Here is a 23,627-nt window from a genome sequence, read left to right as displayed (position 1 = left end):
TTTCACGCATCAGGCCTCTAGTATATTTATAAACATTTGTAAGTACAAAGAACCACCTCATCAAACACATAATGAGATCTTCAACAATACTGGGCACCTAACTGAAAGATACTGAACCAGGCACATTACCCAATTTTAGACTTACACCCACCCCTAACCCCCACCACCCAAGGCTTAGAAGTTTAGTCATTTGCCCTAACATCAAGAGGAGCCGTGATTCGAACTAAGGTCTTTGCACTTCTCACAAACTGTATGCCATCTTCAAAGATCTAGTTGAAAGCACTCTTTTTGTAGGAGAAACAATGAAGGTCCAAAAGGTGCAATGGTTTTTCAAGGTCAGTAAACCCGTGTCTGATTCCCGGTAAGCGCTTTTCCCCGGAATCCAACCTCATTCTTTGAGTGGGGAGAGAGAGGATACCAACTCCAATCAAACCTTGAAAAGCAAAGGAAAATTTAAACTCATTAAATAATGTAAAACTATGCAGCACTGATGTCAGATCTGTAAGTTTATTTGCTCAATGTACGACAGCTACATAATGACTCACATTCATGATATTCCATCACTGAGGAAAACTGCTAAGAATGGTCCGTGTGTGAAATAATTCCTTAGAGAAACACGGAGTTGGAAAAATAATCACTGATTAGACCTTAAAAATAGTTCACTGCATAACATGACAAAAAGCACAAAGGCTCATTCAGAGAACATATTCATTGTTCTCCTACACTGTAATAGTTATAATTTCACCATGACAAACACCAGACATTAAGATTAAGCTAACACTGGTGTTTCTTTTGCCCCACCCCCCAAAAAAAACCAAAATATATAACTGCATGTCACTATAGCAACATCCAAAACAGATCAATTTGTTACAATCACTATTTGGTAGAGCAAACTTTACCCCCAAAGGAAAACTTAAATTAAAAAAACTTTAAAAAATTTGAAGACTTAATTTTTTGTCATAGGAATACATAACACCTACAGTATAAGTTAATAAATTTCAAGCTACTTTATAGAAATACAACACTAGCATGCACAATATTGTATCAATAGAGTAATGGAGGAATAATCATTTCACTGGAGAGACAATATCATAGGCAAGTGCATTTCTTTAAAAATAAAGAAAAGAAAAGAAACCATTCAAGCTGCTTAAATATCAAGTCTCCCATTTCCTCTTCATTTTTAGCCCTCAGGTATGATTTTATCTTGCATTATTCTAAAAAGCAGCCAGAGCCAAAGCTGAAAATTTAAAAAAATATATAGGTTTTGTAATTCCAGTAAATCATTTCCAAATGCTACAAGGACACAACACTGCTCACGGGACATGAAGATAAATTAAGGAAAGCCCCACCTATCCTCCCCCCTCAAATCTTTTTCCCTTCCATGGCATTGACTTTAGAGCCCTGTAAGGGCAAAAGAGCTTTTACAGAGCTTCTGGTAGGATTCAGTTAATTGGGACTTTCACTCTAGCATAGGAAGGGAACCTTCTAAGGAAAGTCATGCTGGATAAACTGTGCAATGTTACAGAGTATCATCACCATTCAATCTTCACTGTCACCTGGATTCTGTTAAAGGTATTCATTTCGTAATTGTAAGCTCAATTTTGGTATTAGCGAAAGCAAGTGTCAGTTTTCCTCAATCATTACTGATACCTCTCCTTGCCTAAATAAAACAAAGGAACAAGTCAGGTGTCATGACCTATCTTGGGAATTCAGTTACTGATTTTATAAAAAAGGCTGAACACACATGCAACAGATCATGTTTTCAGACAGGTTTATCCAAAATGAGAATGGAGGACCTAAGGCTAAATGAAAACAAATTTGTGAGGATAGCAATGTGGTTTCCTTCAATTCTGAAACATGCACTGATTACACAAGAAATGAATCTGATGTCCATGTTTTTGTTAAAGAGAAAAAAATATATAGAGAAAGTTTTGGTCAAATAGGAGTTTAGTATTTATTATCTGATAATGATTTTAGTTTGTGTTCCTGTAACAACTGATTGGGGGAAAAGTGTTTTCAGGGAGGAAAAACTGACACACTTACAAGGCTTCCAGAACCGGACGGAGTGTTTATGAACAGAGCTCTTCCTTTTGGATTTTCCTACCAGTAAGCTTCTAGCACCTGAATTTTCACACACTGCACCACAAACTTTCTCAAAACGGCCACCCAGCTTCTACAACCCACACCTTTTCAACCCAACTGAGTGGCATCAGCATAAGGTACAGTGGGGAAGACTCAAGTGAAGAGCAAAACGGCAGCGTAATCCCTGAGGAAGGAGCTGTGGCGGCTCACAAATCAGGATTTCTCTGAAATATCAATGCAATAAATGACATACAGACCTGAATTTTCTCTATTTTTTGTGGTGTTTAATGTTTCTATTAAAGTGATTAATAACTTTTGTGGTGGACTTAAGAGGAAAGAAAGATAAAAATCCCACAGCCACCTGCCAAGCACCTATTAACCAATACCTAAAGTAGCTTTGATGCTTCTCAGGCAAGCCTTTGGCCTAGGAGATAACCAACCTGGATATGGCTGAATAAGGATGTAAAGCCAAAATAACTAGCAAAGAAAAATACACAGTCAATGGCTTGATGTTACATATGGCTGTAATGTAGAAATACTGTAAACTGCAATTTAGTGTTAATACTGTCATCTAATCAGAGACTTCAGAAAACTAGCAAGGCCTAAAAACCATAAGGATAAATATACCTTATGTTCCAAGTCTGTCAGTTTGGGATTTAAACTATTCCATGTCTGGTAGAGTACACCCTGAAAAAAATGCACAGCTAATACAGATGAGATAGAAAGTACCCAAAACTTAAGACAAGAGCATATGTACATAAAAATCCTTACTGGAACCACAGAACTTACTGAATGAGGGCCATTCCACTGAAGTTTCCTTTTCATTTTAAAATCCTATTATCTAGCAATAAGTTAAATTAAAGATAGACAGCTCCACTTGCATTAATCTACAGAACAGTCCATATGCCGGTGTGAGGCTGCTATTCCAATACCAGCACAGCTAGCCTGACTTTCCACTAGTGGTATTTTGGCAAAAATGTCAAAGAGGCGATCAAAGACAGGACAGGTCGTGGGTTTCTCCCTAGGAAGGTCATCCCTCCCTTTCCCTCCCCCACCCGACCCCCAAACTCATGGGAAAAAAATAAAGACTGCAGTAGTAGCATCAGCGTGCGCTGCCAGTCCACCTGAGGGGCCTTAATTGTTGCCTTCTCCACCATCGTCGTCTTGCTGATCGCTTGTCCAGAGCGTTAGGTTGTCACGAAGGAGCTGCATGATGAGAGTGGAGTCCTTGTAGGAGTCCTCATTGAGAGTGTCGAGCTCAGCAATGGCATCGTCGAAGGCGGTCTTGGCCAAGTGGCATGCTTGCTCTGGGGCATTCTGGATCTCATAGTAGAAAACGGAGTAGTTAAGAGCCAGGCCTAATCTAATGGGGTGAGTAGGCTGCATGTGCTCCTTGCTGATCTCATGGGCTTCGCTATAGGCCTTCTCAGATGATTCCACAACAGTCGCCCTTTTCTCTCCAGTGGCTACTTCAGCCAAGTAGCGGTAATAGTCCCCTTTCATCTTCAGGTAAAACACTTTGCTCTCATATTGGGTCTCACTGCAATTCTTGATCAGGTAGTTATCTAGCAGGCTCAGCACATCCTGACATACCGCTTCCAACTCCTTCTCTATCTTTTCACGATAAGCACGGACCATCTCTATCTTCTTCTCATTACCATCTGCAGAAGTCTTCTGCTCAATGCTACTAATGACCCTCCAGGAAGAACGGCGTGCCCCAACTACATTCTTGTAGGCCACAGAAAGAAGATTTCTTTCTTCATTGGATAGTGGCTCATTCAGCTCTGTCACCTATTAAGAGGAAAAGAATAAAGAGTTGTTATGGTATAGATGTCAGTTGGGTTAATCATAACCATATACAGCTAAAACATAAACATCCATCAGATGATTAAAATGATTAATAGAGAAGTTATCAAGCTGTATGGGTATATGGAAGGGAGATGGAGGTGGAAAGAGCAATAGTAAAAAAAAAAAAAAATTGCAACTGGGTCAATGGTGCCTGAATCTCTGCTCCACACCTATAAAAGGACACATACTTATCACATAGCTGTTCCATGAAGAACTGTCAAGTCTAGCTATTAGATGACAAATCAAATTTTTATCTAAATTGCAAAAGGTCAACAGTTCTTTCATGTAACATTACATACACACCAATCATAGGGAATTCTAGTATAGGTGGCTTATATACCTCGTATATACCACTAGTAGGCCGCTGCACAAAATTCGTGCACGGAAGGGTGTGTGTGTGTGTGTGTGTGTGTGTGTGTGTGTTCCTTCAGCCCAGCCTGTACCCTCTCCAATCGGGGACCCCTTGGGGGATGTCTGACCACCGGTAGTTGGACAGCCCTCTTGCAATTTGGGACCACTGGCTCCTAACTGCTCACCTGCCTGCTTGCCTGATTGCCCCTAACTGCCCTCCCCTGCGGCCTGATCTCGCCCCCCAACTGCCTCTGCCTGCCTGATCACCCCTAACGGCCCTCCCCTGCTGGCCTGATCTTGCCCCCAACTGCTCTCTCCTGCTGGCCTGATTGCCCCCAACTGCTTCTGCCTGCCTGATCACCCCTAACTGCCCTCCCCTGCAGCCTGATCTCGCCCCTCAACTGCCCTCCCCTGCTGGCCTGATCTTGCCCCCAACTGCTTTCTCCTGCTGGCCTGATCACCCCAAACGGCCTCTGCCTTGGACCCACCACCATGGCTTTGTCCGGAAGATGGCTGGTCGACCTGGTCTAATTAGCATATTACCCCTTTTAGTACAGATTATATAGGACTGCTTAAATGGGGGGGGTGGGGGGGTGGAGCCTTTTTGGTCAGGAGATGCTCTTGGCAGACAAAAATACATAATCCCTGTATCTGGACTGATAGCCAGCTATATGCACTATACTGCCAAACTGGTCATTAAAAAATTGAACTGCTTTCTTACACCTTACACCCAACAGCTGTTGCCCTTAAAACCCCTCCTCAGCCCCCACCTTAGGTTCTGCCTTTGTAGTTCACCCAGATTAGGTTCTGACAGGTCGGTTTCTATGCCAGTCAGCGTCAAAAGCTTCGCCTCTTAGGCAGCCATTGGCTCCTCACACTTCACCCAGATTTGGTTGATTGGTTGGTTTCTATGCCAGTCAGCATCTCCGGCCTATCAACGGGCCTGATCAGAGAGGCGGGCCTGATCCGCAGCCCCCTCTGCAGTCAGTGCTTGGTCAGGGCGCCCACAGTAGTGGCAGTGCTGGGTCGCCATGGCAACCCAGCACTAACTTCCAGCCGGTCGAGCCTTTGGTCATTTTGGATGTTATGGACCCTGGGTTTTTATAAATTAGGATTCTGTTCTCTTAAGAACAGAATAACAGCTTCTTTCTAATATTGCCCTGTCTGCTAAACTTCTGGGTGAGAATATTTTGAGTACTGGTTGAGAATATAGAGTCAACTTCAAGCAGACTTTTGAGAAAGAAGGAGGCTTTTCTGCTCTTGTGTTAAGATCATGAATTATAAACCTCAGAAAGTTAGTCAAAACTGGGAACATGGAACTGAGATTTTAGAAACTTGGGGAACACATATTTGTTATAGTGTTTGACTGAATACAATTAGCAATACAAAAGAGTGGAGAGGTGAACAAAGTACTTTTGAACTGAGGTGGCCAATAGGAATTAATGCTTCATTCAATATGTGCCTTTCTAAAAGGTCTTCATCATCCCAAAGACTAATTGCCTTGAGAAAACTAAAGCAATAGCACATTGAGAACTCTGGTCAGGATGGCAGAGTAAATGAATGTGGTGCTCACCTTCTCCCATGACCACATCAAAATTACAACCTAAATTGTGGCAAAATTACAACGTATATTAAGACTCCAGAGGGAGCCCTAGCCGGTTAGGCTCAGTGCATAGAGAGTCGGCCCATGGACTAAATGATCCTGGGTTTAATTCTGGTCAAAGGCACATACTTCAGTTGCAGGCTCAATCTCTTCAGGGCACACGCGGGAGGCAACCAATAGATGTGTCTCTCTCACATCGATGTTTCTCTATCTGTTTCTTCCACTCTCTCTCTAAAAATATATATAAGTAAATAAAATTTAAAAAATAATCCAGAGGGATATCTTTTTAAAATATATATATTTTATTGATTTTTTACAGAGAGGAAGGGAGAAGGATAGAGAGTTAGAAACATCGATGAGAGAGAAACATCAATCAGCTGCCTCCTACACACCTCCTACTGGGGATGTGCCCGCAACCAAGGTACATGCCCTTGACCAGAATCGAACCTGGGACCCTTCAGTCCGCAGGCTGACACTCTATCCACTGAGCCAAACCATTTAGGGCCAGAGGGATATCTTAACTGCAGAGGTCTCCCTGAGAAGCAAGGGGTCCCAGCCCCATAATCTATGGCTGTAAAAATCAGTGGGGATTTAGTTGAGGTGAGATGAAGGGCTACTGGAGTCCCAGATGTTCCTCTTAAAAGGTCTGGCATGGACTTACTCGCTAACACACTCCCTTGCTCTGAGCTCCAGTACTGGGGCAGCAGCTCAAAAGTGCCAGGACATATGGAAAGGAAATGAATTGTCTGGCTTTAGGGTATGGGATGGAGGAGCAGCTCTGGCCTAGACAAAATGCTGGCAGGTGCCACTGTTCTTTTGCTGCACCTTCCCAGGTGGGCACCTAATCTGTCTCCATCCAACTAGCTAATATCACTTGCTGGCCTCACCCTGATGATTATTTGAGACCTCATACACTAGCCTGAACCTCTTTCACAGACTGTTCCTACTGGACCTGGCTCAAGCTTTGGACTGTCCTAAAATCCCTCAAAGGTCACCCAGCTGGAGTGGCCGGATAGTTGAACATCATTCTGGGCACCAAAGTATGCCAGTTCGATGCCCAGTCAGGGCACATGCCTGGATTGCAGGTTCAATCCCTGGTTGGGGCATGTGCAGAAGGCAAACAATCAATGTTTCTCACATCGATGCATCTCTTTCTCTCTGCACCATCCCCCCCGCCCCAGCCCTTCCTCTGTCCTTGGTGAGGATTTTTAAAAAAACACCTCTCAAAGTTCTATAAACTCAAACAAGCAGTAGTTGGCCTCAGCATGCCCTGTATCTCCTGCTGAGTGGCACCTGGCTCTAGTGGCAGCTGGCCTTGGTTCATAGCATAGCCTCTCTTCCAGGTACCTCCAAGCTACCAACCACAGATTATTCTGTAGCGCCTACCAGGTGGCTCTAGGCCAGGCATAGGCAGTAGCTGAATTTGGCCTATACCAGAGCCACCCCCAGAACCAACATGCCTGGCTGGCTTCAGACCATACCAGAGAACCACCCAATTAGCTCCATAAATGACACACCCTAAGGGTGAACTTGGCAGGCACCAGAGCCCTGCCAAGGCGAAATCCACTCTGTAGGGTCAGTTTTTATAAAACAGCTTGTTTGCTGTAGTCATGGCCAGTCCTCACAGCCAGTTAGCCTGAGGGTCAATCCCACCAACCTGCCAATTGCAATCAAGGCTCAACTACAATAGGAGGATACACACAACCTACATAAGGGATACCCCTGGAACACCCAGCTCAGGTTAACAGGCAGACTGGGTCTCACAGGACACTTACTACATAAGGCCACCCCACCAAGACTAGGAGATGTAGCAGATCCACCTAATACTTTGGAAGAACAAAACACCAGAAAAATAACTAAACAAAATGGAGGCAAGCAATCTACCAGATAGAGTTCAAAACATTGGTTATAAGGATGCTCAAGGAACTTAGAATAAACTCCATGAAAACTTACACAAAGAGATAAAAACCATTTAAAAAAACCAGTCAGAAATTTTTTTAAAAAGTGAGGCTAGTTTAAGGGGCCTATGGAACAATATCAAGAGTAACAAAATCTGCCCTAGCTGGTTTGGCTCAGTGGATAGAGGGTTGGCCTGTGGACTGAGGGGTCCTGGGCTCAATTCCGGTCAATGGCACATGCCCAGGTTGTGGGCTCAATCCCCAGTGCGGGGAATGCAGGAGGCAGCCGGTCAATAATTCTCTCTCATCACAGATGTTTCTATCTCTCTCTCCTTCCCCTTCCTCTCGGAAATCAATAAAAACATATTAAAAGAAAAAGTAACAAAATCCACATTAATCAGGTACCAGAAGGAGAAGAGAAAGCAAGGGATTATAAACCTATTTGCAGAAATAATGACAGGAAATCTTCCCTAACCTGGTAAAGGAAATAGACAAATAAGACCAGAAAGTACAGAGAGTCCTAAACAAGATGAACCCAAAGAAGCCCACACCAAGACACATCATAATTAAAATACCAAAGGTCAAAGACAACAAGAAAATCTTACAAGTACCAGAAGAAAAGCAGATAGTTATGTGCAAAGGAGCTCCCATAAGATTGTCAGCTGATTTCTCAACAGAAACTTTGTAGACCAGACAAGACTGGCCAGAAATATTCAAAGTAATGGCAACCAATGACCTACAACCAAGATTACTCTACCTAGCAAGGCTATCATTTAGAATCAAAGGAGAGATAAAGAGCTTCTCAGACAAGAAAAAGCTTAAGGAGTTCATCACCACCAAAACAGTCTTACAAGAAATGTTTAAGACTTAAGAAAAAGAGAACAAAATTATGAATAATAAAGTGGAAATAGCTACAGTACATAGTTGTCAGATGGAAGGGGGATTAAAGAGCTGGCTGAAAAAGATGATGGGATTAAGATGCACCAATTGGTAGTTACAGAATATTCATGAAGATGTAAAGTACAGCATAAGTAATATAGTCAATACTATTATAATAACTATGTACGGTGTCAGGTGGGTACTAGATTTATTAACTTTGGATAATTTCATGTTACATAAATGTCTAACCATTATGTTGTACACTTGAAACTAATATAATAAAAAAATTAAATCAAATCACTAACACTACATTTAATTTATATAATTTGATTTCTGTGACATCAGAGCCATCCATATAGAGTATCAAGTGTCTGACAACCATATGAAACAGAAAATTTTACAGGGGGTAAAAGTCTTACTTTTTATTCCTATTCTGAGGTTGCATTTTTTAAAAAATATATTTTTACTGATTTCAGAAAGGAAGGGAGAGGAGGAGAGAGATGGAAACATCAATGATGAGAGAGAATCATTGATTGGCTGCCCCCTGCATGCCTCACACTGGGGACTGAGCCCACAACCTGGGCATGTGCCCTTGACCGGAATCAAACCCAGGACCTTTCAGTCCACAGGCTGACTGACACTCTATCCACTGAGCCAAACCGGCTAGGGCATGAGGTTACATTTTTATTTGTCTAGTTAACTATCATATCTAAACTGGTGTATACTAAGTCAATCACAAAATCAAGAAACTCAGATCATTCACTATTTCCTAAGTTTTACAGCAGATTAGGCGGTCCCCTTGCCTGACCCTCTAATGTGCCTGTGCTCCAGCTGTAACATTAATTGCAAAACACTTCATACTTCTGCCCCTGCCTAGACTATTTTCCAGTGTTCCTGTCTGGAAAATACTTACACAATTATTAAGAACCAAGTTTATACTAATGTCCCCTATGAAATCTTCCCCCTCTCTCCTTCCACCTCCAGTTAAAACTGGCCACTCTCTAGAGGCCTCACTGTTTCCTGTGAAGCTCAACCATAGCATTTATACAGCAACTTATTACTTACAGATGTGAAGGGTAGGGTGGATATAATCCAAAAGATCTGTTAAACTATGGAGGGGAGGGGGTTCTGCTGGGATGCCAAGAGACTTGTTTTCTATGAATGAATCATTTACACCTTTATAAAGGGGGTGGGGTGGGGAAGGGCTAAGCTTATTGAAACTTGTTGTGTAATTTAAATAGCATCTCTCAGGCCCAGCTGGTGTGGCTCAGTGGTTGAGTGCAGACCCATGAACCAGGAAGTCACGGTTCGATTCCCGGTCAGGGCACATGCCCAAGTTGCAGGCGATGATTCCCAGTAGGGGGCATGCAGGAGGCAGCCAATCAATGATTCTCTCTTATCACTGATGTTGTGTCTATCCTTCTCTTCCTCTCCCTTCCTCTCCCTGAAATCAATAAAAACGTATTTAAAAAATTTTTAAACAGTATCTCTCAAAAATAATTAAATCAAAATGTAAACTAAATCATTTTTATTAGTTTATTGTAACTCATCCTTTGTCCTTTAAATGAATCATACTTTGCTAATTTTCACAATATCCAGCAAGTAATATACAAATATTTACTAAACTGATCAGTTTTTATGTTAACCTCTTACTATGCATTACTAATTCTCCATTATAATGCTAGAGAACACCAGTACCTCTACCAGACATGACCTAAGTGCTACAGACCACAGAGTGGGAGATTGGGTTTGGTATACTGGACTTCAAAGCAGAAGGAAACCAGGACAAAGGTGCTTTCTGCTCCATGATCCCCTACCACATCCCCTTATAGAAACACCTCTTCTCCTGAATAAGGAGGCTTGTCATCTCACATCCAGTTCTTTATATATTCTAGGCTTTGGAGACACACTATTCTTAGCCTCCGGCCATTGCCATTCCTGTTGATTTCTGATATATATGTTCCAATATCCCAGAAGACTGGAGTTTTCACAGTCTCACCATTTACTAAGTGACCTTGGGAGCAAGATATGTCATCTTACTGGCCTCAGTCTGCTTATCTGTAAAACAGAGGCCTCTGCCTGTTTCATAAGGTTATTGTGAGGGTATATCAGATGAAAGATATAAACTGCTCTTGACACAGTCAAGTGCTATAGAGATGTGAGCAATTACTTTAGAGGATAACTTGAATAATTTTCCTTCATTTTAAATCTTTTTAAAAAAATATATTTTATTAATTTTTTTTTTTTTTACAGAGAGGAAGGGAGAGGAATAGAGAGTTAGAAACATCGATGAGGGAGAAACATCGATCAACTGCCTCCTACACACCTCCCACTGGGGATGTGCCTGCAACCAAGGTACATGCCCTTGACTGGAATCGAACCTGCGACCTTTCAGTCCACAGGCCAAGGTTAGGGCAATTTTCCTTCATTTTAATTCTCACCTAGGAAGCCCCTAAATTTCTTAATCTCCAAACTTATCTTCCTATATCAAGTATCTCTTCTCCTTTTTATCCTGTGCTCTATTCTAAGCTGAAACTTCCTTATCTACCTTACACGACTTTCTTTCCGTAAACTTTAGTATCATATATCTAAAAAAATTCCCCAGACTGGCTTTCTGTAGGCCTTGGGCCAACATATCACAGGACTCTAGCCTATATTCACTGAATGTGCAGATACAGAAGACTAACTGTCTATATTGCAAACTGATAAATGTCTTCCATGCAAGGAGCCAGAGACAGAGTCCTGGCCTTTCCCCTAAATCATGCTACCCTTATTTCAAGAGCTAGCAACTATTTAAAGCTCAAATTACCTCACCAGTATACTATATACAATTAGCTCTCATACTGAAAATAAAGTTTGGTTGCAGAATCCAAAGGTAGCAATTTGTGCACATGTAAAGTTTGTCTAGTTGCCTCAGACAAACTGGAACATGGAGATTATGAAATAACAGTATCACCTTTAGATACAGTAACTCAACCACATTTGGAACATACTCAGATGTTCTCTGCCACTGAGAAACTGAATCAGAGGCAACAGCCTTTAACTCTAAAAAGTCTGTTCAAAGGAAAGCAAGGTTTCTCTAAAAACCTTAAGTCAGAATTTTGAAAAATCCTTAAGTTCAAAATGACTTGTATGAGAATGACTTTTACATTAAAATAAAGATCACAACTATACTACTTTTAACGATCAAAAGATACTAGTTAATTTTTTAAAAGGACAAAAAAATTCCCCGTGTCTAAAAACTATTCAATGTGGGAATTCGTGAGATATACATCATTTGGGAAGGGAAGTAATGTTTTTCAAAACAGTTACTGAATTGTTTATAAGAATGCAGCATTTACAAATAACGGTCTCCAAATTTACTGTCATGGGTATTGGAAAATGTGGAAAGCTTGTATGTTGCAGTATTGTATGTTCTGCTTAAAAACAAAATTGAGGCTCCTCTCTTCTCAACTCTTACAATAGTAGCTAAAGTTCAAAGTTCTTTTAGTGAGTTGAAGATAAAGAGCTATGAGTAGCCCGGCCCGTGTAACTCAGTATTTGAGCGTTGACCTACGAATCAGGAGATCCCAGTTCGATTCCCCATCAGGGCACATGCTCAGATTGCAGGCTCAGTATCCAAAGTGGGGCATGCAGGGGGCAGCCTATCAATGATCCTCTCTCATCACTGATGTTTCTCTCTCCTCTCCCTTCCTCTCTGAAATCAATAAAAATATATATTTTTTAAAAAGAGCTATGAATAAAAAGGCTAGAGAAATCTGTTATTCCCACCAACAGTTTAAGAAATATAACTCCCCAAATCCCAGAAACGAAGGAATTAGACATTAGTTAATTAGTGTCAACTGTTCTTCCCTAAGAATTGAGGAGAGAACTCTTTTCTAAGATTAACAACCCCTGAGATTATGGAAAGGTATTTAGATGGCTTTCTGACCCTAAGTCTTAAAGCACTAAGTCATTCACAAATTCAACTTACCCATCACATCAAGAACACCTTAAACCATAACAAATAGAACTTTAAATGTTTAATCTTCTTAAATTAACTTACTACATTTAAAATGTATTTCTATATCTTGCAGAATCTACTGTAGATGCTACAAAATAGCAGTTATGGTGGTAAACATAAAGCACATTTAAGAAAGCTGAAAATCTCCACAAAGAACTGAAGTTAACATTCAAAAAATAAGATAGGAGAAAAAAGGACTTGTAGGGCAGTGAAACTATTCTGTATGACACATGTCATTATAAACTTGTAAAAATCCATAGAATGGACACCACTGAGTGAATCCTAATGTAAACTATGGACTTTGAGGTGATAATGACATGTCATGTAGGTACACTGATTGTAAATGTACCACTTGGATGCTGAAAGGGGGGGAAAGGCTGTGAGGGTATATGAGAACTCCACTTTCCACTCAATTTCACTGTGAACCTAAAACTCTTTTTAGTGAGTTTAAAAACAAAACAAAAAAGCTATTAGACACTAGGTATAATATTTGGCCCCTTCATGCATTTTTTGTCCTCCTAGGTTTGGAATACTATCACCTGAAAGGGCCAAGAAGCCATGAAAAAGGTAAATGCAGTGACTACTACATATGAACACCCCACACTAAAAACAGAAGAAATAAGATGACATGACAGTGTGTATGTAATGAACATGGTGTCTATATACTGTGTGGGCAGTGAAATAACCATTGTAAATAAATGTGACTCTGTTCTGCTTGAATACAATTAATCATGTAGTCTGGAGATGACCTGTTTACTCATATCTGAGTGAAATACCTTAAACTTTTCTGTGCAGAAAAGAGTAAACAAGATGGGCTCAAGACTGCTATCGTTAGAAAAGTCTACTTGCAAAACTGACCTTTGGCTGGCATCTGAGAACTTGGATTTTAGAAGAGTTCCCACCATTCCCGATAAGAATGGCTCACTGTCCCTAAACTGTGCAAATAATGTGATTTACTTTAAACACCTGTTTTCCTTCTAGAAGTCTCAAAGTTTGCTGTGATGGGCAGAGAGTGCCTATGTGACCAGCCCCAAAACAACTGTTGGACACTGAGTCTCAAGAGTTTCCTTGGGCCCAGCCTCTGTGGCTCAGGGGTTGAGCGGCGACCAATGAACCAGGAGGTCATGGTTTGATTCCCAGTCAGGGCACATAGCCAGGTTGCAGGCTCTATCCCTGTGCACCAAAGGGTTGTGGGTTCAATTCCCAATCAAGGGTATGAACCTGGGTTGAAGGTTCGATTCATAGCCCTGCTTGGGGAATGTGTGGGAGTCAATCAATGTGTCTCTCTCATCTCTCTCTCTCTCTCTCTGAAAATCAATGGAAAAAATACCCTCAGGCAAGGATTAACAAAAAAAAAGTTTCCTCGTTATACATTTCAGACATATGTCCTTCCTGTGTGACTCTGAGAACCCTTGAAAGCTTGCGCCTGATTTACTCTGATCTTCACCCTAAGCATTTTTTCCCTGTGCCAATCTAGCTTTGTATCTTTCCACTGTTATAAACCAGCCACCAGTGAGACTATGCTGAGTCTGATGGCAAGGAAAATATACTTAAAAGCTACTCCTGAGCAGGTAATTCATCGAGCATTCATTGAACATCCTGCATGTGTGTCGCACTGCACCACATTGTGCTGATGCAAACTCCCCGAGGAGGAAACACGCTTATTCATGTTAGAGTATCAGTCACAGAGGTGTTCTTAAGATAGCAGAACTATTCCTGAAAAGCTTAGGGAATATTTTAATTAGAAAGTAACAACTTTAGCTGTGTTTTTAAAAACCAACAGCAGTCACCCTGGATAAAAATTACAGAAGGGAAAAACATTCCAGCAAGAGGGACATTCTAGAAGAGTCATGAAACTTCCATGACATATTCAAGGCCTCACCCAAGGTCTGAGATGAGAGGAAAGCTAGCTGAGCACCTGAGTTTTTCTGACACCACCAAGTCCTATGATCTTTTCACAACTACATACAGTGGGACATTACACATGATGCAGAGAAACGGAGTATTTTTCCTCAAGATTAACACAGTTAGTGGCCCACCCAGCCTTTCAACCAACCCCTCTTGAGAGTAAAAGCTGAGGGTAAGCAGCACTTGGATGTCAACTTAAGGAAGCACTCTTCTTAAAAATCAAGGAAAAATTAAATTATCTGCCATCTGGATTAAATGCTTCAAGCAAGAAACTATACTTTTCAGTTGCCAAATCTGAATGTAGAAATCTTGCTGGTAATCTGAGCATTTGTGGCAAATAGGAGTAATTTTAGTTGGATAAAAAGCCATGTTCCAAGATGGTAAATCCCAAATGGGCTGCAAGAGTTAGGAAAGTATGTAGGTACAGTATTGGCCAATGTGCTGACAAATAATGAACCTGGTTATATGAAGGCATATTATACCAATTCACTTTATTTTGTATATACTTTAAAGTCTCTACATTAGTTGTTTTTTCCTTAAAATTTTTATTGATGGGGGAGGGGGAAGGACAGGACATAAATCAGTTGCCTCCGGCACACAAGGGATTGAACCTGAAACCTGGGCCTGTGCCCTGACTGATGTACTAGATCAGTGGTTCTCAACCTTGGCTGCACATTAGAATCACCTGGGAATCTTTTTTAAATCCTGATTTCTGGGCCTCATCCTTGATGAGGAATCTAAAGATTCCCAGGTGATTCTAATGTGCAACCAAGGTTGAGAACCACTGTACTAGATGCTCCAACCAACTGAGCCACACTACCCAGGGCTCCATATTAGTTTTTTAAGGCAATCATTCTAATCACCAGAAAGCAGAAAAAGGGAGACTTGCCACAAATAAGCTAGCAGTCACGCTTTCCCCCATTTGAACCTTTTATTTCTACTGATAGAGTGGTAGGGCATCCTTGAATTTTGAACCATGTGTGTATAATATCTACTCCAACAATTACATTTTTTTCAAAACTTTTAAGAGATCATACCTAGTACTAGTGATGGTTTCAAGATCCTTAAAAATTCTTAGCTATTCTTTCAGCAATTCTTTTGGGTCTCTGTCCTAATATCTAAACGGTTTGGGAGCTTTAGTCACAAAGATATTCATGGAAGTTTTTTTTTAGTACACTATTTTTATTTTTTTAAATCCTCACCTGAGGATATTTTTTCCATTGATTTTTAGAGACAGTGGAAGGGAGAGGGAGAGACAGAGAGAAACACCGATGTAAGAGAGACACATAGATTGGCTGCCTCATGCATGCCACCAACCAGGGCCAGGAGCCTGTAACCAAGATAGGTGTCCTTGTCTGGAATCGAACCCAGGACCCTTCATTCCACTTATATCTGGAATCTAAAGAACAAAATAGCCCTAGCCAGTTTGGCTCAGTGGATAGAGTGTCGGCTTGGGGACTGAAGGCCATGGAAGTTTTATTTATAAATTTGGACAGTCTAAATGCTAAACAAAAAAATAATTAAATTATGACACACCTATAGAATTATTCAGCCAATGAAAATACTAATGACAGAAGAAGAAAATATCCTTGAAATCTTAAGGGAAAAAGACAATGTACAAAAGCAAGCCTAAACCTGTAGAAAAAGACATGATGGCAGTATCTGTCCATGGGGAATTATGGTGATAATACTTGTCTTCCCCCCCCCCAAAAAAATTCTAGCACCCTAAAATGCCAGACATTTTAATCATCAGTAGTCAGTCCCATTGATGACAGCCTTCCAAAAACCAGGCTCTTAGAAAAATCACAGCATCCCAAAATTTAAGATATTCTAGAATAGTCCTTCCCTGCTCACTTGCTTTGCTTTCCTCAGAATGCTCTTTACTATTGTTCCTCTCCTATCCTGTTAGTTCTCCTTGCCCTTCTGGATTGTCATTTTCAGCCTAGAAGAAAAAAATTCTAGTGTCTAAACTTGAGAGTTTTTATTTCTACTATACAAATGTAGTTAGAAAAGACCAGATGTAGTTCATACGTGAAAACTGAAGTATGATTTGGAAATAACAACCATCCCCACAGTGTACCCATACTGGGCAGGCCTAATGTACAAGTGTACTGCAGGGAGTATGGGATTGTTTGCCTAGCTACTATTCATGCTGGGCCTCCACTACAAAGACATACTCATTCACTATTTCATGTTAAACTGCTACAGAAGGAGCATTATACTGAAATGAATGGTACCGAAGTGAAACAATTCAGTTAAAAAAAAAAAATTTAAGCTTATCTCTGCATCTTTAAAGTACTGGCACCTTAGGCAACTTTGTTTCCTAGATAGAGGCTATTTAAATATGATGCTATAATTCCTTTCAGAAAGCTAAAGAAATTTCAATGATCTTCCAAAGCAAACCTGGTGGGAGAGGGCAACGGGGCGTAAAAGCCTTCCTCTCCTGGCCTCTTAGCCTTCTCTCACTTCTCCATACACTGCAGCTGCTCGCCACTCAGCTGTGGGGGAGGGTGGACAAGGGATTCCTCTCGAGCTACTACTGTCATTACATATTCAGCTGCCCACTGCTGTCACTGTCATATTCCCAGCTCTGACGCCCGGTTATAGTACCAGAGTCATTAAGGACACTACACCTAGGCTCTGCTCACTAAGTCTGGCTTTGGATCTCTCCAAAAAATATGATGCAATTCCAAAGAAAATAAGACCGGAGTTTATTTGGAAATGTTTTAAATGTCATGTTAAAAATCAATGTATGTCATGATGTAAAATACAGCATAGAAAATATAGTCAATATTGTAGTAACTATATATGGTGCCAGGTGGGTACTAGAAATGTTGGGGGAACACTCTAAGTATATGACTGTCTAACCACTATGCTGTGTACCTAAAACTAATATAAAATATTAAATGTAAGCTGTAATTGAAAAACAAAAAATTTTTAATATCTATGTAATGGGGGAGGGTGGGGGGGAGGAACCAACCAATGAATTCATGAGTATATGCATAACCCATAAACACAGACAATAGGGTGGTGAAGGCTTGGGGGGAAGGGGATAGGAGAGGGCAATGGGAAAAAAAGGGACATATGTAATACTTTCAATAAAGATTTATTAAAAAATAAAAAATAAAATCTATGTAAGAACACTCATTTCTATTTACCTGTTCACAACCCAACTAAAACTTTGTGGCACATTAAGAGTATTCAACTCAAGGTAAAGAAAAAGCTACCGCTTTGGGACACATCCTTACAAGTGAAATGCTGATGAAAATTTAGTTTAGACTTAAGCAGTTCATTTATTTTTTAAAAAAAGATATATTTATTGATTTGAGAGGGGGGGGGGGGGAAAGAGATAGAAACATGGATAAGCTGCCTAATATATGCCCCCTACCGGAGATCAAGCCCCAAACCCAGGCATGTGCCCTGACTGGAATAGAACTGGCAACCTCTTGGTGCATGGGATGATGTTCAACCAACTGAGCCACACCTGCTGAGCAGTTCTTTCAAAAGGAAGGAAGAAAAACTCATGCAAACTCTTTAAGATTTACAATTTTTATTGTTTCTGCAAATTCATGGGACCAGACCAGTTATTTAACCATTTACCTTAAAAATTAAAGTTTTCTTTTGGGAATTTTTGTTGATTACTTTTCATGTAACTTATACTTAACTATTCAAATTCATAAATTCGTAACATTAAAATAAAAAAAGAGTTTAAAAAATAAGACAAAAGATAGTGGTTTATATAGTGGTAATTGCCCCCCACCCTTGACTATTAAACGTATAAAGTAGTCTTTTCTTTTCTTTCACATCCCTTGAAATCTGGTAGAAATACAGAAAAATGCCCTGCCAAATAAAAGGGTTAGGGCTAGTGACATGGGGATGAGAAGAAGCTTCTGGCAGGTTTAGAATCATCTAGCCACTGCATTTAACATCTTATTTATGGGAATCCCATCAGGTAAGAATCCCATGTTTGAATAGCTCACCGCTCTCAGTAATGCGTAGGTTCATTAGGGGGCTGCTACCACACAACAGGGAAATCATCTGTAACAAAGTCAGCCTTGGGGTGGAAAATGAGACATAACAACACCAGCAAAATTTCTATGATCTCCAAAGTTAATAATTTACTCTGATTTCAGGTAAAATTTTCTTATTTATTTGGGTAAGTTTTTAAGCTCTGTAATTTTTTAAAAATTTATGCTGAAAAGGTTCAGAAGTTAGAAAACAAAGACAAAGGGATACTGATTACCACTGGCTTTGCTGTTGTACTTCATTACTGACACATTCCTGAACCAGTCATGTTTCGAAATGCAGTCAGCGACAGCCAGACCACCATCACTTTTAAAGATAACATTTTCTCATTTTTTTCAACTAGAGATGATGGTTATACAACATTGTGAATATACTAAATGCTACTGAATTGTACACTTGAAAATGGTTAATTTGTGCCCTGGCAAGACAGTTCAGTTAGTTAGAGCCCCCCACTCACCCCTGGTTTCCCCTCTCTCTAAAAAAGCAATGAATAAGAAAATTTGAAAAGAAAATGATTAGTTTGTTATGTGACTTTTACCTCAATAAAAGCAAGGTCGATGGGGGAAGGAGACATTTGTAATACTTTAAACAATAAAGAATTTTTTAAAAAGGCAAGGTCATTTTCTCCACTTTTAAAAAAAATAATTTAGAGTTTGGTGTAATAAATAAATAAGTATTAAGGGATAAAATCCTCCCCAGGATCAGCAGTTACTCCAAAAGATTAATGAAGATGTACATTTAGCAACATCATTATCTCAATATAATTTTTAAATAATTACAAAAAGCAGTTAACATTCATTTCAGTTATTGGGAAGGATAACACATAAAAAGCAAATTGTTATCTGTATTCTTTCCACTCCCAAGAAGAGAACAATTGAAACCACATGACTCAGAATAATGGCTGGCAGAACTCCACCTCTGAAGAGTCCAGAGGTGTCATTACTCCATTAGAGATAATGGCTATTGATCTAGCCTCCTGGAAGAGCTAATAGGAAAAACAGTATTTCAGATAGCAAGAATTTTAAAGTCTATCAATTCTACTAGGAAGACTTAAAATATAACTAAGGTAGCCTCTTGTCACCAATGCCCCACCCACACACAGGAGTTAAACTGCTTAACCCAGTGACTTAAAATTAGTAGCCCAGAACCTTTTTCTCTACACCCACCCCAGGCAAATACTAGTAGCCTGCTTAGAACATTAACTTCCTGGCCATTAAAATCCAAAGGACAAGACAGCACTGTCTTATCAGTAGGAAACATTTAGGTGTTCATTGTCTTCTTAAATGCAAGACTGCACATTTGTCTTAGAAGACTAAATTTCCCTTTTTCTTCCTTTCCAAAATACTGCATATTATTTCTAGCCTGGTTATCCACATACAACTACCACTCTGCACAGATCCCAACAGTGCTATTACTAGAATAATTTCATTAAATGCAAATAAATCCCTCTAACATGTAGGACAGAGTATTTTCTTTTTATCTTCCAGTACTTTCCAAATTCCCCATGAGATGACTTTTATTAAAAAACAAACACACCCAAAACCACAAAGTTTTATAAATAGTTTCCATTTTGAGCACCTACTGCCTTTATTTAATCCTTACAACTTTTTCAAGTAGGTATTGACCCATTTTACAGATGAGGAAAATGAGGTTCAAGGTAAACCTACTTCATCAAAGTCACAGTAAACAGGTTTGAAAAGAAGTCTGCTTTATTTGACAGTGTTTTTTCCTCCAACTCCATCAAGGAGCAGAAGCATAAATATAGCAAAAGAAAACTTTTCCAATCCCAACCGAGTGTTTTGTAACATAATATTCCCTAACATTTACTGAAAATGACCGAGTGGGAAGTCATATTTTGTTAAGGTTTTTAAACCTGCCAAGTTAATAACAGGCAATAAACCCAAGTATATACAGCCCATTCCTGCACTATGATCAAAAAATATATTGTTTAAAATTTCTATCTTTATTCCATCACTGTCCCATTTTAATGGTGAGATGAATGTTTAAAAATACAAATGTCTTATACACTCTTATGAGAAAACTAGAAATAGGAAAATGAATAGGCCTATCTAGAGGTCACTGACCTGCATGTGTAAGGGTAAATAAAATTATTTTTTGCACTAATCCTCATCTGCAGGAAGATGAAGTGTTCAATTCCACCTGGCTTATCTGCTAATTTCTGCATTACCTTGGACAAATGCCATTTGCATACTCCCTACCAGCCCTTAGGTGCATTGCAGCCTCTGTGTCATTGTGTGACATCACTGGGTTGCTTTGGATATAGGTGGGAGGTCACTCGCTTTTCTGTGAAACTAGAAGTACGGAAAAATTAGAAGAGTCTAAATAATAATATATTTCCAATATTTTTAACTATTAAAAATGCAACTTTTGTCATTTGAGCTTTAAAATGTTTTAGGATAGCAACTGTGGCAATATATTAATTCATTGGTCCTCCCACTTTCAGAACCAATTGTCTTGCTTAATGAAATAAAATTTTGTTCATGTAGCTGACTTAAATATAAAGGCATCAGCTTATCTTTTGTGAATTCGTAGTTATTTAGTAATCTGTAATACCTATACTGCTTTGTTAAAAAGATTTTAACATGCATGCTACACATCTAAATCCACTTCACACTAAAGATGCATTTTTAAAATCTTTGTTACATAAGGTAGGAAGTTAAATATTAAGATATTGGGAGACCTAAATCGTTAATTGGGTTAATTTTCCATGTTTCATTTAATAATGCTCAATACCTTCCCCCTCCTCTAATATCAAATTCGTTGACAGCCCATTAGATAAACGTAGTGTTACTGACAAAATGGTGCAATACAGGCAGGAATCTGCAGACAACTGGAGACCAGTATTCCCTTTTCACTAGCATGAAGATGTGCTAGCTTGTGTGTTCTCTGCTCAAGCCTTAGATTTATCTAACAAAACAAAAAAAATTTTTAAAAACACTTTTTCCCATTTAAAATAACTCCTCCCAGCCTCCACCCAGTCTAGGCTCTCTGCAATATGACAAATGCAGAATCTTCTGGAATGACTTGATACTGCCTCCCACCACCGCTTTGTTTGCAATAACAGGTTAGAGAGAATATTTTTTTTCAACTTAATAGGAATTTCAACAGATGTGTGCCTGTATTTAAAAAACAAACAGCATATGTCACAAATTGAACCAGTCAGATAAATTCACAACCTTTATTTTAAAGACAATACCTACCGTTTTCAATACAAAACATTCGGAAAAAATGGAGATGACATGTCGAGAACAATCGTGCCCCCCTTCCTAACAGCACGAGGACTTTGCTTTGGGAAATGGAGAAGGATGCTTTTGTTAAGAAAAACGTGGGGAAGGTTTCGATTCTGCACCACTGAGCCCGGGTTTTCGGGGAAGCCTACATTTTCCTCAGGGAGGTTCTACGGGATCTGTCGGGAGGGGCAGCGGGGAGGACGGGGAGGGGCGGGGGAGGAAGAGGGGAAGATGTTAAGAAACCCGGAGCCGAGCCGAGTGAACGCGAGAGGCGCCGCCCAGACACCAGGGAGAGAAAGAGGAACCGCATCCATGCGGTCCCCCGCCCCCACGCCAAGGCTGGGAGGAGGGGAAGTGGGGCACAAAGGATGCGCAAGACCCCCGCTGGGGCCCCCAGCAGCCCTGGAGACGCGGGGGGCAGAGACCCCACTTCAGAGATCAGCCCCGCAAACCCCGCCCTAGCCCGGGGAGGGTCTAGAAGGCCGCGCCATCGGGCCTGGGGGACACTCTGGGAGAGGCCGCGTCACAATCCGGGTCCCCACATTCGCTATCGGGACCCTCCCCTGTCCGCTTAGCGAGCGAGAAGGCCCTGCAGTCACCACAGGCGACTAATCCACGGGTCGTCCACGCGTCTGCGAAGGGTTTGGGGCGATGCGGGGGAGGGGAGGAGGAACTCACGTTCTTCATGGCCGCGGCCATGTCGTCGTAGCGCTCCGCCTGCTCGGCCAGCCGGGCTTTCTGCACCAGTTGCTCGCGATCCACCATCTTCGCGGGCTGGGTCGGGCCGGGCGAGAAAACCGGGGAGGCCTGAGGGCTCAGAAGGCGGCTGCGGCGCGGCTGGAGCCGTGTGCCGGAGGGGCCGACCACGCAGCGGGTGACTGAGGGGATGAAGGCGGCGCGAAGGCTGCAGCTCGAGTTGCAACCGCGGGAACGGGCGTGAAGCGGCTGCGACTGCAGTGCGTGCCGCGGACGGACAACCCCCTGCGGTCCCGCCCACGCCGCGTGACGCACAGGGCCCGCCCACTCACGCACGCCGCCAGGCTCCGCCCCAGCTCTTCCGCTTCTCGGGCTTCCCCTCCCCAAATCAGCTCGCCGCCGCCTTTAGGGTGTCCCTTCCTTCCTCTCTGCCTCTCAACACCCGCGGTTCTTCACTGCACCCCGGTTCCAGCGCCCCAGCTTCTCCAGATGCCTCCCCGCCTCCCCCCTCAGGCCCCCGCCCTGCCAGGCCCCCGGCGCCTGGGCCCCTGGGAGTTGTAGTTCATCCACCGGCGAGGTGATACATTGGAGAGATCAAGGACAAAGGGGCGGTCAACACTACATCTCCCAGTGGTCATAGCGCGCAACCGCAGGGAGAGGATGGGCTGTAATTCCGCGGCCGCTGGGGACCCCTGGTGGGGACGAAGGCTGCTTCAGCCCGAGCTAGTGCTGATTCACGGCCCCGCCCCATATTCTCCAGGAAATTACAAAGGTGAAGGGCCAGGGCCTCAGCCCTGGGCCTGGTCTCCGAGGTCAAGCAGTTGGCCAAGGTGGTTCACCGGTGAGGGGGCTCGTCTACTGTAGATCCAGACTGTCAAGGTAATGCCCTCCCCTGGGGTAGGTGAATTAAGGAGCTAAACTGTTACCCTCCCTCACAAGATTCCAGTTCCCCAACTCACCTTGAGGTTTTTGGATCTGATGAGGTGAAAACATGAAAGGGTAAATATTGGCCAGGCGTACTGGTTAATTTATAGAAAGGATGCAGCTGTCTGCCGGCTGACCCCTGGGAAGCCCTCCTTCCT

General features: G+C 41.5%; 1 protein-coding gene across 3 annotated transcripts; it reads right to left on the bottom strand.

Moving 5' to 3' along the window:
• On the bottom strand, window positions 1-22,844 carry YWHAG (tyrosine 3-monooxygenase/tryptophan 5-monooxygenase activation protein gamma). 3 transcript variants are annotated; one of them, XR_004967444.1, is made up of 3 exons: window positions 22,528-22,844; window positions 546-3,873; window positions 1-433 (listed from the first exon to the last, which is right to left on the bottom strand). XR_004967444.1 is itself a non-coding variant. In XM_036308437.1 (3 exons), exons 1-2 carry the CDS (start codon window positions 22,612-22,614, stop codon window positions 3,217-3,219), a joined length of 744 nt encoding a protein of 247 aa, XP_036164330.1. In that variant the 5' UTR covers window positions 22,615-22,844; the 3' UTR covers window positions 1-433; window positions 3,207-3,216. The 3 variants fall into 3 exon arrangements, 2 of the variants coding, with proteins under 2 accessions (XP_036164330.1, XP_036164329.1); XM_036308437.1 differs by having other exon boundaries at window positions 3,207-3,873; XM_036308436.1 differs by lacking the exon at window positions 1-433 and having other exon boundaries at window positions 489-3,873.
• Between the last annotated feature and the right edge of the window lie 783 nt (window positions 22,845-23,627).

The sequence above is a fragment of the Myotis myotis genome, unplaced genomic scaffold (assembly GCF_014108235.1).
Source record: "Myotis myotis isolate mMyoMyo1 unplaced genomic scaffold, mMyoMyo1.p scaffold_m19_p_5, whole genome shotgun sequence".
NCBI classification, from domain to species: Eukaryota; Metazoa; Chordata; class Mammalia; order Chiroptera; family Vespertilionidae; genus Myotis; species Myotis myotis.
This window is presented reverse-complemented; position numbering and strand designations above follow the sequence as displayed.